Raw genomic sequence first — 19,027 nt, forward strand, 5'->3', positions numbered from 1 at the left:
GACCCGATTTTTCCATAGGAAACAATGTTAAATGGCCCACAGAGGCCAAATAGGCACCCTGAAGTGTGAAATGGCCCCCACAATTGTTAACGCCACCCCACGATCAACGTGAACCCGAAGCGTGGCAAACGCAGCGAGCCCGCGAGGGGCGGCGGTACGCGTCCTACGACCTTTTCATACCCCCACTATCCACGTCGGCGTGGAGTTGAGAATAGAATAGTGTGGCAAGCGCAGCGAGCCCCGCGAGGGGACGCGGACAGCTGTGAAGCCCGCGAGGGGACGCGGATACCTGTGAAGGTATCCGCGTCCCCTCGCGGGGCTCGCTGCGCTCGCCGCGCTTCGGGCTCGGTGGCTCGCTGCGCTCGCCACACTATTCTATTCTCAACTCCACGCCGACGTGAATAGTGGGGGTATGAAAAGGTCGTAGGACGCGTACCGCCGCCCCTCGCGGGCTCGCTGCGCTCGCCACGCTTCGGGTTGACGTTGATCGTGGGGTGGCGTTAACAATTGGGGTGGCCATTTCACACTTCAGGGTGCCTATTTGGCCTTTGTGGCCCATTTAACATTGTTTCCTATGGAAAAATCGGGTCAATTGAGGCATTGAACAGGAAAATTGGGTCAATTGAGACATTTAACATTGTTCCCTATGGGAAATCTCGGGCATCTCGTCGGTCGCATCGCACCCGATTTTTTAGTGCATTCAATGGCCGAGATGGGCGCCCTTCTAGGTAAAGAGTACCAGGGTTTATAAAACCGCTACCTTTTTTCCCAAGGAAAGGTGAATCTATGCTGAACAAGGTGATCAATATAATCGAGGTGAACTCTTAGACTATTGTTCGGGACCGCTAATATTAAGATTTCCGATTTCCTGTCACATAAAGACTTTGACATGACAATTATGCCAGGATACGCCTAGCTGGTCATGACAGTCACTGCGTACCACTAGCACCTGATACCATTTTCTGCTGTGTATGCATAGACACACTCCTGTCATCATAGGCGAATTTAGGGGGTGGTCCGGTGGTGCACCCGACCACCCATTAGACTGCCTGGCCGTTATATCAACTTAAATATAGATAAATATAGATTCCCACGCCGCGATAGCCACAGGAGGGCTGCGCGCATGCCCAACTGCACGCAGCTCCTCCCATGGTCCTCTGTGGAACACGAGCGCCGGGTGAAGGCTCCCTCCGTCACCACCTCCCTCCATCCATCACCTCACTGTTTGTCCCTTCTCCACGTGCGGCTGTGTGTGTGCAGCAGCGCGCCCAGCGCCAGTGACACACAGCACTGCAGCAGAGACTCGGCGGCGGGGATCATCATCAACAGTCCCAGGGCGGGATGTATTAAAATACATCGCCGCCCTTCGCGCCCCCCCCCCCGCCGCGATGCCGCCGCATATGTACTAACATATGCGGCTGGCATGGCGATGCGGTGACGGAGGCCCCCCGCGATACCTGTACTGTGGTCTGCGGGGGGTCTCCGTCACCTCCCAGCCGGCTTCTCTGCAGCTTTCACGCTTCCTCCTCCCCCTGCAGCCGGAAGGACGTCCGGCTGCGTTGCTAGGGGGAGGAAGGGCTTACCTTCCGGGGTCCAGGAGGACCTGCAAGAAGGTAAGCCCAAGGGAGGGGGGAAAGGGGGGGTCGGCGGGGCGGCGGGTTGCGGCGACGCGGCGGGCGGCGAAAAGAAGCCCATAGGCTTCTATAGGGTATCGCCACCCAAAGGTGGCGATACCCTGCCCTGCGAAACCGCTGCGAACGGGTTTTAGTACATAGGAAAATGCGGTAAAACGGGGGTTTTACCGCATTTTCCCTTTAGTACATCTCGCCCCCAGTGAGTGATTCCTGAGACTCCTGACTGAGCCCGTGAGTGAAGTGCATAGTGTGTATCAGTGTCATTTGCGCGGCGCCTCAGTCTCCCTCCTCAGTCTGCCAAGGCCCTGCCCAGTGTGCCCTGTGCCCTTCCCTAATAAAAAAAAAACCTGCGGTAATCTGTCCCCCCTGGCCCTGTTTTTTTTTACTATTATTGCAGCAGCAGTTTGAGGAAAAACAGTTGTTTGGTCCCTTTTTGAGGACAAAATATTTAATATTCAGTTACTGTCAGTATAAAGGTTTGAGTTGTTAAACCCCTGCTAAGCCACGCCCCTCAAATGAGGCCACGTCCCTTGTAGGGGGAGACCATGTAGACGTTCTAAACAGAAGAGAGTTATATTGGATTTTTACCTTGAAAACCCTGCAACCATATGGACTAAATATTGAATTCCACAATAGTCATTTGGGATGAAGATTCACATAACATCTTGTTTTCTGCTATGACAATTACAGACTGACCAATTCACTTTTACTTCAGCAGGAGTTGTAACACATACAGATCACCTTCAGCTCTCTGCATCATGTTTAAGACACACCCACCTATACACCAGCAGAAAGAGATCTGAATGACAGCGGGCATCAACCTATCAGACAATTGGGGGTGGGACCCGTCACCCAATAAAGCCCACACCATGACTGACCAAATACATCCTTGAAAAAGGCCAAAGGCGGCCGAAATGCGTTGGACAGAGCTACACCACACTTCAAACAACCATTTCCAAGTCTCCTCCACACACAGGAGTAGAGCGCACACAGCTCCGGAAAAACCTGCACTCCGGGCGCACGCCCACCAGCTGAACCCGGAAGTGACGGGAGACGGCGTAGAGCAGTGTGGTACAGCTGCCGGCTGCAAGTGCACGCACCGGTGAAGACAGACAGACCGCGGCGAGGGACACGAAGCCTCTGAAGACCAGGTATCGGGTAAGAGTAGAGTGTATCACCGGGAGGTTAGGGACGCCAGCCCCTGGTGACATTTACACTCTCACCTTGACCTCACTGTACAGACTGTCACTGACTATACCCACCGGATAGTTCACTCTGTGTTAGAATTATCACAGAGTCACCCCTATACCCCCATCCCCCACCACCACCGCAATATTACAGCCCGTACCCACCACAGTGCACTGATACCACCTTACAGCACTGGTTGTGTGCAAACGGACTTGCATTGCAGTTTTAGTTTAAGTTTGTGTCAGCACAATAAACCCTTTATAATTAACACTACGTGTCACTTCTCTCTTTATATCCAACCACATACAATATTGTCACATCTAGAGAGCGAGCGCAAGGCTACCTACATAATAATATATGTCTAGAGTCGCCTATGCCTGTCATATCTCCTGACTGGTGTCGGTTGACCCCCAATGGTCACTGACTTGGACCAGGTCCTCCACAGTAGCTGGCAGAGGGCAGAGCTTAGAGACGTTGACTCTTAGCCCAGAACTGGCCTGCGTGTCATATTACTGCTGGTTGTAAGCAGGGCCTCCGGGGTGGCGGGTACTAATTATCCGGGCTGGGCTTGCTGGAGACTTCCGGCGGGGGCCCTGGTCCGACAACCCCCCCACCCTCCTACATGCTTTAGGTGAGTGCTGCTGCTGGGTGGGGGCAATAACACCCCCCCCCCTTGACTTTAGAGTGTTTTTTCACCCCCCTCTAAACATTTTGGGGGTGTGGCCTAATCACAGGAGGTGGTATACGTAAAACTGAGTTTTTTATTTATGAAAGTATTGATGATAACTACGGCAGATGAGAATGAATTGGCAATTGTAAGTATTTCCACACAGTACACTAAATACACTATACACAGTACAGTCACAGTGGTATGGAAATCAACACACGCAGGTGGAGGTGATGTTGTAGATTTCTCAGGGCATAGAAGATAATAGTTCAGATGTTTGTACTGACCAGGAAGAACTGGTGAATACTTATAAATGAAGAAGACAGTGGAGTATCGATGATGGACGAACAATTGATGATTAAGAATTGATGCTAGACGAGCAATCGATGATGAAGAACTGATGTTGGATTAGCAATCGATAAACAACTGAAGAATTGATGCTGGACAAACAATAGATGGTGAAGAACTGAAGAATCTATATTGGACGAACAATCAATGATGAAGAAGTCATGCTGGAATTTAGACGCAGGTCTCTTTAAGGAGGATAACTAGCACAGGAGCTGGAATCTTGGAGAATGGTAGAACACATCAGCAGACAATTAAAGAACTGCCAATTTGCAGCAGATTTCCCAGCATACTTATCTCCGCAGGTGGAAGGGGACTAGCTGAACAATTATGCTGCAAGCAGGCTGGAGAGGGGATTGGCTGGAAAGGCTCAAGTGACACCAGCCAAGGTGGCCGCACTTAGGTCAAAGTGTGGAAGGAAAGTATGTTTGTAGTATGGCTGCGACCTACTGCAATGGCGGCAGACTGCAGTAATGGTGGTGGCTTCAGAGGCCATGAAGGACAGGACGAGTCTTCTAGAGGAACAGGGGAGATATCCTGGCATGTTAACAGTGTTGCAGAGAATGGATGCAGACGTAGATGTTGCGCGGCAATCGGCACGCAGACAACGATCATAGAATGCTGAGACATTCTGAGAAGGCATGTTAAAGGTAAAAATGAGTGTTTGGCTACCCAGATTGTGACAGAGAATTCTTGAAGGCAAGATTAAGCAGTCTTAATTAGATTTCTCCCATTTGCAATGGCAATACGGAATACAAAATCTGGGTTGAGGAAACAAAGACCCTCATTCAAGTTGGCTTGGTAAACTGCGAACATCGCATTTTACCGAGCACCAGAGATGCCGCCCGACTGAATACCCGCCGTATCAACTGACTTCTATCTGCGAGCGCTAGGATGATGAATACCAGTGGCGCAACAATAGTGAGGCAGCCACCGCGATGGCTTGGGGGAGCCAGCTGACGGTGACTGCGGGAAGGGCAAAGTATAAAAGAAGCTTTGCTGCGCTGCTGCACAGACAGGCAGTGCGGCACGGCGCTTCCGTTTCCCTGCTGACGTGCGACCGACGCGATGACCGCGATTTCCCATAGGGAACAATGTTAAATGTCCCAATTGACCCGATTTTCCATAGGGAACAATGTTAAATGTCCCAATTGACCCGATTTTCCATAGGGAACAATGTTAAATGGCCCACAGAGGCCAAATAGGCACCCTGAAGTTAGAAATGGCCCCCCCAATTGTTAACGCCACCCCACGATCAACGTCAACTCGAAGCGTGGTGAGCGCAGCGGTACACGTCCTCCGACCTTTTCATACCCCCACTATCCACGTCGGCGTGGAGTTGAGAATAGAAAGTGTGGCGAGTGCAGCGAGGGGACGCGGACACCTTCACAGGTATACGCGTCCCCTCGCGGGCTTCACAGGTGTCCGCGTCCCCTCGCGGGGCTCGCTGCGCTCGTCATGCTTCGGGCTCGGTGGCTCGCTGCGCTCGCCACACTTTCTATTCTCAACTCCACGCCGACGTGGATAGTGGGGGTATGAAAACGTCGTAGGACCGCTCGCTGCGCTCGCCACGCTTCGGGTTGACGTTGATCGTGGGGTGGCGTTAACAATTGGGGGGGCCATTTCACACGTCAAGGTGCCTATTTGGCCTCTGTGGGCCATTTAACATTGTTCCCTATGGAAAATTGGGTCAATTGGGACATTTAACATTGTTACCTATGGGAAATCGCGGTCATCGCGTCGATCGCATGCGATTTTTTGGTCGTATGCGATGCGACCGACGCAATTTTTTTTTCCTTACGATGCCCACGATCAAAATCGTGGGCGCCCTTCTAGGTAAAGAGTACCCCCCCTCTACCTTGTCTTGCAGGAGAAGTCTGGTCCCATGGAGATTGGCTGCCCAGGGAGCGCGAAGGAGAGAGGTCAGAGGTGAACTGAGAAGCAGAGCAGCATGACAGGAAGCGTGCTGAGACAGAGGGAGAGAGCCATTTGAGGAGATGCCTTGCAGTCTAAAAGACCCATGCAGAGAGGTCGGGAGAGCGTGCAGCAGAGAGAGGGGACCTGCTGACAGTGACCGTGACCTCTGGCACCCAGGCAGGAGAGCGCGTGCAGTACAGCAGCTGGGAGAGCCACCAGTGCTCCATGCCACTACCCTAATCCCTGCCACTCATCCGCTCCGGTTTCAGGGAATGTTATCCCAGCATCCATACACTTGGGCCATTCAATTTAGGAGGGGATCGCTAGGCCCAAATAAAGAGGAGAGACCGGTGAGACGTTCTCACTGTCAAAGCCAGCCAGGTATTGAAGCTTCCTTTGCAGCCTGTTGCACAGCTACTAACAGGAGGTTGCCCTAAGGGTGGGGCATCTTCATCTATGATCTTCACCCAGGACTTTGCCCACCCAGGACTTTGCGGTCTCCTGGGGCTCTTTCCAGCTCCTCCGCCACCGGACTGCCTGCACCCTGTCTCACGCTGGTTAATATAGCCAGCCTAAGGGGGAGGAGCAATGACTATTGACTATTTTTATTAAATGATTTCCTAGGGGACCCGAATGCACACAATCCTAACATTAATAGACTGTTGATTTACACTGTTTGCATCTGAATACACTAATTTTATGTACTGATTTAGAGTATTGTTTTTTTTCCCCTATTCTCTCCATCTGACCCCTGGTCTGTGTGTGCAATATACAGCACAGAAGACAGCGTCTGTGAATACAGCTGGTTAGCACTGGCTGGTTAAATGCCCACCTCCCTTGCCTGTGAGACTGCTCTTTTCACAGAGAAGGAAATCAGCTTGAATGTAAATGCAGGCTGATACAGCACTTCAGTCATTTGGTTGGAGGAAGGAACTATAAAGGATGCATGAGTACTGTACTTTAAAAATTTCAGTACTACAGTATGCTGGAGATCCTGTGTATTGAGACGCTCGGAAAGTTAGTTATGGAAACTGTTTTTTTTTTGTGTGTGCATAAAACACAGTACAGTATAAGTTTTATAAATGTTTTGTAAAAAAAAAAATCTCACTCTAAGATTCAAATCCAAGTCTCCAAGCATGGAGAGCAGCACACTGATCCACTAGCCTACGACACCTGGTGTTGGCAACCCATTCTCATGAGTTAATGAGTAAAGAGTGACCCCTTGCCAACAGTTACAGTATGCTTATGCTGTATCGGCTATGGGAAGACGTTTCCTTTAAACCGTTCATTTTTGTCTGAATACACTCATTTTATTTACTGATTTAGAGTTTTGTTTTTTTCTTAGTTTTTTTTCCACTCTCTCCTACCTGACTACTGTATATTACAGTTGTTATGGTCCATTTGCCAGAGCTTGTATTGTACTATACAGTACAGATGTTGCTGGGAATGAAATTTGCATGTGCCCCATTTGCAGCAATGCGATGCGTGAGCATCTCACACACAAGCGCATCCCATTTTTGGTGAATGGTGCGGATCCATCTGTATATGTGATATTGCCGCTGGATTGGGGTTGGTATACTCAGCATAGTTTCCATCTTTGCTGATGACACATAACTGAGCAGAGTAATTAGAACAATCAATGATGTCTCCACACTTCAGAGCGATCTTAATAAATGAGAAGAGTGGGCAAAAAAATGGAAAATGAGGTTCAATGTGGATAAATTCAAAGTTATGCATCTTAGGAGACATAACCAGTGTGCTAGTTAAACCTAAGCAGCATTGCTTTGGGTAGTTCAGAACTGGAAAAGCAGAGGCAGAACTCTGGTAGGCAATGGAGTCATCTGCCGCCGGGCTCCTGCTACCAAGGGGGCTCTTTTCCTTTAAAACAATTAATTGAAATCCATTGTTATTGCTTCTGTGGCTGATTCCCCCTCCTAGCAGGACCATAGATGTCACACTTTCTTTATTTTAAACATAATACACATAACATACATAGACACATGCAAAAATATATCTATATATGGTGGTATGTGTGTGTTTGTGGGCAAGGAGGGGGGGGGGGGGGGGGGCAGCAATATTTATCTTGCCTCCATGCAACTGGGATGAACTTATGCCACTGTGGAAAAGGATCTACTGGAGGAGTCCAAATTGATAACAAACTGGGGTGTAGTGCTCAGTGTCATGTATCAACAAATAAGGTCAATAGGATATTAGCGTGTATAAGAAGGGTTATGGAGACGATTTTTTATTTATTATTTATTAACAGTTTCTTATATAGAAGAGTTTGTTCCCTTAGAAGAAAAACATATTTTTACGACCAGGGCAGCCAAATTGTGGAACTCTCTTCCTGGAGAGGTGGGGTGACATTCTATGCTATGCGCTAAATGCGCATGTTTAATTCGCACACCACATCGCCGCAAATCGCCTATTTTGAAATCGCATTTTTCAGCCTAAATGCGCATATTTAATGTGATGCGCATTGGAGGCTGAAAAGTGCGAATAGGGGCGATTTGCAGCGAAGTGGTGCGCTGTTTTTAGTCCTGAAAATGTGCGATTTTCATGTCTGAAAATCGCACATTTGCAGGACAGCGCAAGGTTGTAAAAAAAAAGAACCGAGCGCGGGGTCCCCCGCCCGAGTGTAACCAGCCCCGGGCTCACTGAGCCGGTGCTGGTGACATAAAATCAGGGTCCCCGACAAATAGGGGTCCCCTTGATTTTATGAAACCAGCACCGGGCTCAAGGTCCGGCGCTGGTTCCCAAAATACGGGGGACAAAGTGACTAGGGGTCCCCCGTATTTTAAGAACCAGCACCGGACACAACCAGCCAGCAGGGTAATGCCACAGCCGGGGGGAGACTTTTTATACAAGTCCCCCCGGCCAAAGCATTAACCCCCTGGCTGGTCAGCATGGGCAGGGGTCCTGGGGAAGTGGGGACCCCCCCAATGAAGGGGTCCCCCCCCCCAGGACTTACCAGCCCATGCTGATAGTCCGGGGCTGTCCTCCATGCCCCTGGGCTGTGGGCATGGAGCTGATGCTTTGTGTAAAAAAAAGAATGATAACTATTGTTTTACACTGGCGAACTATGAGTCCCAGCAAGCCTACCCCGCATGCTGGGACTTGGGGAACCACAAGTCCCAGCATGCGGGGCATTAAAGGGCCCGCTGGCACTTGTAGTTCTGCAGTGTAAAAAATAGTGCACAAAATCACACTGACACCCTGTAAAATAAAACTTTAATACACACAAAACACACACACACACTGATACTTACCTACCTTGAGCCCGTAGGTCGGTCCCTGGATCCTGGATTCTTCCTCCGGGGCTCCAGGGCAGAAGAGTCCGGTTCCGGGGCCTTGGTCCTGGTTCCGGGGCTGGTCCTGGGGTTCCGGGGCTCCTGGCGTGAAGACTCCGGGGTCCGGGATCCGTGGTAGTCCAGAGGGGTACCTAAGAAGGCAAATCCTACTCACCCGCTCCCCGGCGGCGACCTCCGGTGACAGCGCTGCTCCAGACTGGTACCCGGCTTGCAGGAGGTTGTCCGGCGCTGAGATGTTTCCTCCTCGCCGTCTCTGAACAGAATGATTTCTCGGCCAATCAGGAGCCGAGAAAGTCGGCTCCTGATTGGCCAGAAATCATTCTGAATATAGACGCCGAGGGAGTAACATCTCAGCGCATCCAGAGCAGAGATGTTACTCCCTCGGCGTCTATATTCAGACCAGACCAGACAAAATATGCGATTTCAGCCCCTATGCGCATCCCATTAAATCAACGATTTAATGGGAAAATGCGATATCGCCATTTTGTGGTCTAATTACCGCAAAATAACGAAAATCGCATAGCATAGAATGTCACCCGTAGTGTCTGCAGACACAATAAATATGTTAAAAATAAGGTTGGATAAACATATATTGGGTAAAAACATCCAGGGGTACAAACAACAATCATAATCTGTCTTTAAAAAATAATACACAACGCATAATAAGGGATGAAGCAAATGGATCATACACACTATCCAAGGTTGAACTCGATGGACGCACGTCTTTATTCGGCCTTAACTACTATGTAGCTATGGATTATTGGAGCATTATTCGCCCAGTGATGTATTGCATGCATATTGTATGTCCTGCCTCAACGCACCACAATGTGTCTGAGCGCACTAAAACATTACTAAACACCTTTGCCTAGGCGTGCTGTCGGAATGAATAAGCGTGGCTCTGTCGGTAACTGTACTTTAAAATAACACTACCAGTGAGCTCATGTTTAAATATTACGTTATCTATATTTATGCCTCTATGATTATGCTTGCGCTATAAATTGCAATGATTGTTTCTCTTATTTTCAGTGCTTTTTAAAGGTGCCTGAAAAATACTTAAATTTTAGAGACGCAAACGACTATTGCTTTAAATTCGGGGGAACTCTTCCTTCAATCTCAAACCAGCTTGAGCAAGGTAAACAGTGACATTATTATCTAATCTTTGGTACCCACCCAGCCCTCATACAGTACCTCACCCCCCTATTTGCACCAGAGATATGGACCCCGTGTTTTGGTTTGAGTCTGGATTTCATTGTGTAAATATATATATATATATATATATATATATATGACATTTCAGAAACCTGTTGTAACTCTTCTACTCAAACTCCAAAAAGCAATGAAATTCCGATCATTAAGGCTGGAACCATAATGGACGTGTTCCTTGCGCAATACAGATATGGTACGCCATCACAGCCTGTGGGTAAGTGCAGATTCAGCACTCTTACAGGGTGAGATTGTTGTCACTCACACAATGGTGGAGCTGCTAATTCACAGATTTGTGTGCTCATTGGAATACACACATGCAGTCTATACAAATGATGGTCTAAACAGTTATGTGGTGCACCCATCCCACTCAGTGCCCACACCCATCCCATTCAGGTACCACAGCATTCCCATCTTGTTCCAATATCCTTCTCACGCAATACATCCATCTCATTTAGTATACACATTTAGCTCCCTCAAACATTTTGGGTAAACTTTAATACCCCATCTACGGTCTATGCATCTACACTTACTTCCATTATACACTTTCATGCTTCTTTGTCTTCCCCAAACCCTACTGCTGTGTTCTCTCTTCTGTGCTAGTACTGTATGTGCTAGTTTATCTGTACCATCTGTCTTTCCCCATCTGTGCCTTGTCCGTACCACCGTTTTCTTCTTGCTGCTCAGTGTTTCCCTCTTCAACATCACTCTGCCACACTGTCTTCTCTCCCATCTTCACCAGTTTTCTACCCATCCATGCCAGTGTTTTCAACCTATCTGCATCTTTACACCTCATCCACACCACTCTGTCTCCCTTCTGCATAATCTCCCCTCTATTCTCACCACTCTTACCCAATTCATTTAGCTGACATTGCCGACAAGGTAAGTATTGAGGTCACTGTTAGGGCTATTGCCTGGGGGGTGGTGGGGTGTTAGTTCTAGCCAACACCCCAAGGATTAGGCCTAGCTGCCACTCCCAAGGGTAGGTAGAAATACCCTGTATTTCTTTTTCGTCCACTAGGGGGCACAGGAGTTCACGCTGGGTATGAGAGGTGAGGTAGCAGAGCGTGCACCAAAGGGTTACAAAAATGTACCCAGCATGCTCCCTGCCTCCCTTCTCCCTCATAACCCGCCCCCTGACCATGGGTCACCAGTTTTTTCTTTGGTGCCAAGGAGAGAGCAGCACCATTATCGCGGCTGTTAGAACAGCCATGGGTTAGAGCTGCTGCGGCGGGTGCTCTTTTAGTGAATCACCGGCAGCGCAGCTCCATCACTCGGCGGCGGCGACGGCAGCGCTGGCGACTGGGCTGGGGACTTCCGTCGCGGGACCCTCTCTCGGAGGCTCCCGCATGCTGCACTCCGTCCCCGGGCAGGTAAGCGGCGGTTCCCTGCTTGCAGGGAGCCGCGTCTAGCAGCGATCCCCCCCCCGTTTGTATGGGAGTCAGCGGGGGGGCAGGCAGTGGGGGTCTGGACTGCTCCACCTTTCCACTAGATCACCAGGGACAATTAGTCAGGCTATGTCCCGGGGGTTGATGCCTGAGGGGGAGGTTAGACAGCCTGGGAACCTACAGCCATACACATTGGAAATGTTGTATATTGGGCCTGGTTAGTACTTGAGTGGGAGACCACATAGGAACACCAGGTGATGTAGGTTAGTCCCTCCCCCACCCCTGGGGAAGTGCTGAGGCTTGCTCTCTGATTGCCCCAGGTGTCCCAGCTCCTCGTTAAGGTCCTAATCAGCAGCCATTCTGGCACTTGCTGGGTTTAGAGACGGAGGCTGCTGGGATTCTCCCCCACACCCTGCTCCTGGAGCCTGGTGTGTGTGTGGTATTTCTCCTCTCCTGCTGCTGGCTGGATTGTTGAGTTTTGCTGATGTCTTCTTTCCAATATCATTGGAAGCTTGAAGACAGCCTGGGATCTACAGCTAATGCTGTATATTGGGCCTGGTTAGTACTTGAGTGGGTGACCACATAGGAACACCAGGTGATGTAGGATTGCCCCAGGTGTCCCAGCTCCTCGTTAAGGTCCTAATCAGCAGCCATTCTGGCACTTGCTGGGTTTAGAGACGGAGGCTGCTGGGATTCTCCCCCACACCCTGCTCCTGGAGCCTGGTGTGTGTGTGTGATATTTCTCCTCTCCTGCTGCTGGCTGGATTGTTGAGTTTTGCTGATGTCTTCTTTCCAATATCATTGGAAGCTTGAAGACAGCCTGGGATCTACAGCTAATGCTGTATATTGGGCCTGGTTAGTACTTGAGTGGGTGACCACATAGGAACACCAGGTGATGTAGGATTGCCCCAGGTGTCCCAGCTCCTCATTAAGGTCCTAATCAGCAGCCATTCTGGCACTTGCTGGGTTTAGAGACGGAGGCTGCTGGGATTCTCCCCCACACCCTGCTCCTGGAGCCTGGTGTGTGTGTGGTATTTCTCCTCTCCTGCTGCTGGCTGGATTGTTGAGTTTTGCGGATGTCTTATTTCCAATATCATTGGAAGCTTGAAGACAGCCTGGGATCTACAGCTAATGCTGTATATTGGGCCTGGTAAGTACTTGAGTGGGTGACCACATAGGAACACCAGGTGCTGTAGGAGTACGGAGGGTGTAATGGTTAGCATTACTGCCTCACAGCACTGAGGTCCTGGGTTCGATTCCCACCATGGTCCTAACTGTGCGGAGTTTGTATATTCTCCCCGTACTTGAGTGGGTTTCCTCCGGGTACTCCGATTTCCTCCCACAATCCCAAAAAAAAAAAATATATATATATATATTTTTGTCCCAGCTCCTCATTAAGGTCCTAATCAGCAGCCATTCTGGCACTTGCTGGGTTTAGAGATGGAGGCTGCTGGGATTCTCCCCCACACCCTGCTTCTGCAGCCTGGTGTTTGTGGTATTTATCCTCTCCTGCGGCTGGTACTCTGATGCTGTCTTCCTTCCAATATCATTAGAAGAGATGAAAGTTTGAAACACTGTCACCATTCATAGTATTGGCTTTGCATATACGGTGTCTCCCTTTCAGCTTGCTGAATTGTTGAGTTTATCTGCCCATACCAAATGGCTTTGCTAAAGCTTTGTGGGTAAGGCTGCAAGTGTGTTGCTTGGGTGTCACTGTTGTAACTGCTGGTGTTTTTTGTCTTTTATCATGGACAGTATGCCTAAGGCGAAACCTGGCAAGGAGACTCCATCTCCAATGCAGCGTACCTGTAGGGTATGTGTGGACATACTCTCTCGGCAGGAGGAGGATATCTGTTCCAGGTGTTTGGCCCTTGAAGCAGATCTTCTGCTGCCTTCACAGCAGGAACCGGCCTGGGCTTCGACCTTGACTCAGGTATTGACATATTGACCGCTTGTCAACTCCTTACCTCCTGCGCCCCTGCCCCCTGTGCCCATGCCCCCTGTGGCAGTAGCCAGCACCAGTGTTGGGGCAGCTCCTGCTTATGTAGAGCCCCCTTGGTGGCAATCCTTTGCACAATCTGTGCAGGGGTTGACGGCTACTCGGGCAGGCAGGGATTCCAGGAGGCAGTGTAGGCAGCAGAGTCCCGATGCGGGTTCTCCGCGTTCCGATTCGGATTCCAGCTCAGTGGCGGAATCCGCAGGGGCCGATGACACTTTGTCCTCAGCGGAGGTAGAGTCTCTGATGCAGGAGGTTAAGGCAGTCCTCCAGAGGGAGGATGAGGCTCCTGCCCCTAAAAGTAAAGACCTGCTTTTTAAGCGTCTTAAGAAAGTATCGGCCCAGCTCCCGCCTTCGGCCCTAATGGAGGATTTATTGGAGACTGCGTGGTCTCAACCGTTTAGAAAGTTCCAGCTTTCCAAGCGACTTACTACTTTTTAACCTGTTCCTCCCACAGAGAGGGCTAAGTGGGAAAATCCTCCCCTGGCGGATGATCATGTTGCGCGATTAGCTCGCGCTTCAGTACTGCCCTTTTCGGATTCTTCATCTTTGAAGGACCCCTCTGAGAATTTCCTCAGGACTGCTTTTCACAGGCAGGGGCCATTGGGTGTACCACGCTTGCCGCGTCATGGGTGGCCAAGGCAGTGTCTGAGTGGGCGGGCAAGGTGGAGAGAGGTTTGTCCGACGGCACTAGTCCTTCCTCTAGATTTTCCTCATCCACTAAGGGAGCCAAGCCCTGCACCAAGCAGCCCTGGGCTACCAGACGTCCAGTGGCTAAACAGGTCAGGGAGGTGGTATCCAGGGGCTATGCCCTGACATTCCGGTTCCCCCCTCCTCAGTGTTATTTTTGCACGGGTCTTCCAAAGGACCCAGCGAAACGACAAGTGCTACAGCTTTCCATCTGCTCTATTTTGGACTCGAACGTCATTGTTCCAGTTCCTCAGGAGCAGAGGGGTCAGGGGTTCTTCTCCACCCTATTCTTGATTCACAAACTGGATGGTTTTCACCGTCCTATCCTGAATCTGAAGTCGCTCACTATTTTTCTGCGAGTGCCGAAGTTTCGCATGGAGTCCCTGCGTTCGATCATTCTCTCACTGGAGCCAGGGGACTTCATGGCCTCGCTAGATATACTTCACATCCCCATCCGACAGGAACATCAGCACTTTGAGGTTCGCCCTTCGGGTCGAACGCTTCCAGTTCAGGGCGCTACCTTTTGGTCTATCTACGGCTCCCAGGGTGTTCACCAAGGTGATGGCGGTCAGGGCTGCACACCTGCACCGGCTGGGGGTTCGGATGATTCCATACCTGGACGGCCCACTGATTTTGGAAAGTCCCCAGACCTACTACGGAGTCATTTGCAGGTCGTGATTACACTTCTGTTATCTCACGGTTGGAGGATAACCTGGATGAAATAGTTTCTTACTCCTTCCCAAAGGACACTTCACTTGGGAGCTCGGCTGGGCACTCGGTTGTAGAGAGTATATCTTACAGAGGATAAGATCCACTCCCTTCAGAGGAAGATTCATTCCCTTATAGGTCACAGAAGGGTCTCAGTACACAAGTGTATGGTGGTGTCTTCGACATGGTAGAGTATACACAGTTTCACTCGCGCCCACTTCGGCTTTACACTCTCAGCCAGTGGACAGGAGATCATACTCGTCTAAGGAGTCAATTGATCACACTGCCCCCGAAGGTTCGCCTGTCTCTCACATGGTGGTTAAAGACAGACAACTTGTCTCAGGGCCGCCCATTTTGGATTCCAACCTGAGTCTTGCTTACCACGGATGCCAGCCTACGGGGCGGGGGAGCGGTTTGCAATTCTCAATCTTTTCAGGGTCGCTGGACGGCTCAGGAGAGTCGCCTTCCGATCAATCTCCTGGAATTGAGAGCAATCCTTCTGGCTCTTCAGAGGTTGGGGTCCCTCATCCAAGGGTGCCCTGTAAAGATCCGGTCCGACAGCACCACGCCTGTGGCCTTTATCAACAGGCAGGGCGGGACATGCAGCAAAGGAGCGATAAAAGAAGTCTCCAAGATATTCAGGTGGGCGGAGAAGCAGATTTCTGCAATCTCTGCAGTCTTCATCCCAGGGGTTCTCAATTTTGAGGCAGACTTTTTAAGTCGGCAAGATAGTGTACGCATTCCCCCTGTTTCAACTCCTACTTCGCCTTCTGTGGAAGTTCAGGAAGGAGAGAGGAATGATGATCCTAGTGGCCCCAGATTGGCCCCGTCGAGGTTGGTACGCGGTTCTATTGAACCTGTTCATAGCCTCTCCTCTGAGTCTACCTCTGCGTCCAGACCTAATTTCACAGGGGCCATTCCGACACCCGGACTTGAGTCGCCTTGCTTTGACGGGCTGGCTGTTGAGGTGTCCCTCTTTAGAAGTTTTCCGGGCACTTCAATCATCTCCTTTCGAGCCTCTGGAGGATGTGGATCTGAAATCCTGGAAGGTGGCTTCTTGTTGGCTATTTCCTCAGCACGAAGGGGGTCTGACATGAGTGCATTATCATGGAAACCGTCTTTTCTGGTATTTCACCCGGACAGGGCGGTTCTTTGTACCAAACTGGATTTTCTTCCAAAGGTGGTGTCTGAGTTTCACCTTAACCAGGAAATTGTGGTGCCTTCTTTTCCAGGTTCTTCTGAAGCTGAAGCTTCTCTTGATGTAGTCCGTGCGTTGCAGATTTATCTTCGCAGGACTAAGTCAACTTGTAAGTCGGGTTCACTGTTTGTGTTTTATGGGGCCAATAAGAGGGGCTGGCCCGCTTCCAAACAGTCCTTGGCGAGATGGCTCAGATCAGTGGTTCGCCAAGCGTATCTTTCCGCACTGATTACTCCCCCGGAGGGGATTACTGCACATTCTACCAGGTCTGTGGGTACATCCTGGGCCGCTAATCGAGGCGCCTCGGCTGAACAGCTCTGTAAGGTGGCTACTTGGTCCTCTTCCCAGACCTTTATCAAGTTTTATGCATTTGATACCTTTGCATCGGCTAATGCACAGTTTGGTAGACATGTGCTTTCCGCAGTCCAGGAGCGTCCCCCACCCGTGAGGGGACAGCTTTAGGACGTCCCAGCGTGAACTCCTGTGCCCCCTAGTGGACGAAAAAGAAAATAGGATTTATGGTCTTACCTTGATAAATCCCTTTCTTTGAGTCCATAGGGGGCACAGGACGCCCTCCCAGACGCACCTGGTAGCGGGGCTTCCTATGTAGGAAAGTTCCATGGCTTTAGGGCCTGTATGCTATGTGGGTGTGCGTTTGCTCTTCCTTCTTCTCTGGCTCTGCTCCTACCTTGGGCTTGCTAACGAAACTGGTGACCCATGGTCAGGGGGCGGGTTATGAGGGAGAAGGGAGGCAGGGAGCATGCTGGGTAAATTTTTGTAACCCTTTGGTGCACGCTCTGCTACCTCACCTCTCATACCCAGCGTGAACTCCTGTGCCCCCTATGGACTCAAAGAAAGGGATTTATCAAGGTAAGACCATAAATCCTATTATTTTATATATATATATATATATATATATATATATATATATATATATATATATATATATATATATATATATATATATATATATATATATATATAAAACACAACGGTACTCTTTACCTAGAACGGCGCCCGTCGCGGGCATCGCGGGTACATTTATGCCTGCCCGCGACGCGACCGACGCGATGCCCGCGATTTTCCCATTGAAAACCATGTTAAACCTGAAAAATCGCGTCGGTCGCGTCGCGGCCGGCCATAAACGTACCCGCGATGCCCGCGACGCGATGCTCCCGATTTCCCATAGGAAGCAATGTTAAAAGCCGCGATGGACCCGATTTTAGTGTTAAATGCCTCAATCCACCCGATTTGGCCATAGGAATCAATGTTAAATGGGCTACAGAGCCCATTAACCCTTAAATGACCCCCCACATTTTTAACGCCACCCCACGATCAACGCCAACCCGAAGCGTGGCGAGCGCAGCGAGCCCGCGAGGGGCGGCGGTACGCGTCCTCCGACCTTTTCATGCCCTACTATCCACGTCGGCGTGGTGTGAGAATAGAATAGTGTGGCGAGCGCAGCGAGCCACCGAGCCCGAAGCGTGGCGAGCGCAGCGAGCCCCGCGAGGGGACGCGGATACCTTCACAGGTAAGCGCGTCCCCTCGCGGGCTTCACAGGTGTCCGTGGCCACGCGGACACCTGTGAAGCCCGCGAGGGGACGCGTATAACTGTGAAGGTATCCGCGTCCCCTCGCGGGGCTCGCTGCGCTCGCCACGCTTCGGGCTCGGTGGCTCGCTGCGCTCGCCACACTATTCTATTCTCAACTCCACGCCGACGTGGATAGTAGGGCATGAAAAGGTCGTAGGACGCGTACCGCCGCCCCTCGCGGGCTCGCTGCGCTCGCCACGCTTCGGGTTGGCGTGGATCGTGGGGTGGCGTACAAAAATTGGGGGGACATTTAAGGGTTAATTGGGGCTATTTGGGCTCTGTAGCCCATTTAACATTGATTCCTATGGGAAAATCGCGGGCATTGAGGCATTTAACGCTAAAATCGCGGTCAATCAGGCTTTTTAACATTGTTCTCTATGGGAAAATCGCGGTAATCGCGGGTACCCGATTTTGATGTACCCGCGATTTACCCGCGATGCCCGCGATTACCGCGATTTTACCCGCGATGCCCGCGATTTCAATCGTGGGCGCCGTTCTAGGTAAAGAGTACCAACACAACACCTGTCTCTGCACACCCACACAGTGTTCGACTCTGCGTTAAGGAACCAACTCGACCCCACATACAGCAAAGTCCGGCGACACTCAGGTATCAAATAGGAAATCAGAGCCACAGGCAAATTTCTGCCAATGTTTCAATAAGGCATGCCCTGATGAAAATCTTATTAAAACGTTGGCAGAAATTTGCCTGTGATTTCCTTTTTGATGCCTGAGTGCCGCCGGACTTATATATATATATATATATATATATATATATATATATATATATATATATTTCATACATACACACATCTATACATTATAGATGTGTGTGTGTGTGTGTGTGTGTGTGGATTTATATATATATATATATATATATATATATATATCCACACACACACACACACTGTATGTGTGTGTGTGTGTGGATATATACAGGTTGAGTATCCCGTATCCGTGCATCCCTTACCCGAATTATTCCAAAAACCGTGGTTTTTGGAATCATTCAAATTATTTATTTTTTTTGAACCCCCCTAACCCTCTTTTCATACTTACCAAGTCCCAGGGTGTCCACAGCAGGCCTCCGGCATCTTCTCCAGGGTCTCCAGCGGTCCCAGGAATGCATTGCGCGAGTGTGCGCGCGCGCCGGTGATGTCACCGGTGCGCGCGCACACTCGCACAATGCATTCCTGG

General features: G+C 50.2%; 1 protein-coding gene across 2 annotated transcripts in view; it reads left to right on the forward strand.

Annotated features, from left to right (window-relative positions):
- Positions 1-19,027, forward strand: part of LOC146020677 (lymphocyte antigen 75-like) — a 341,840-nt gene that overhangs the window by 42,488 nt on the left and 280,325 nt on the right. For both annotated transcript variants that reach the window (XM_083153965.1, XM_083153966.1), the window contains exon 14: positions 10,089-10,194. In XM_083153965.1, coding sequence (XP_083010091.1) covers positions 10,089-10,194 — 106 coding nt within the window. The remainder of the gene's footprint in view (positions 1-10,088; positions 10,195-19,027) is intronic.

Source organism: Crinia signifera, chromosome 7 (assembly GCF_055691185.1).
Source record: "Crinia signifera chromosome 7, ASM5569118v1, whole genome shotgun sequence".
NCBI classification, from domain to species: Eukaryota; Metazoa; Chordata; class Amphibia; order Anura; family Myobatrachidae; genus Crinia; species Crinia signifera.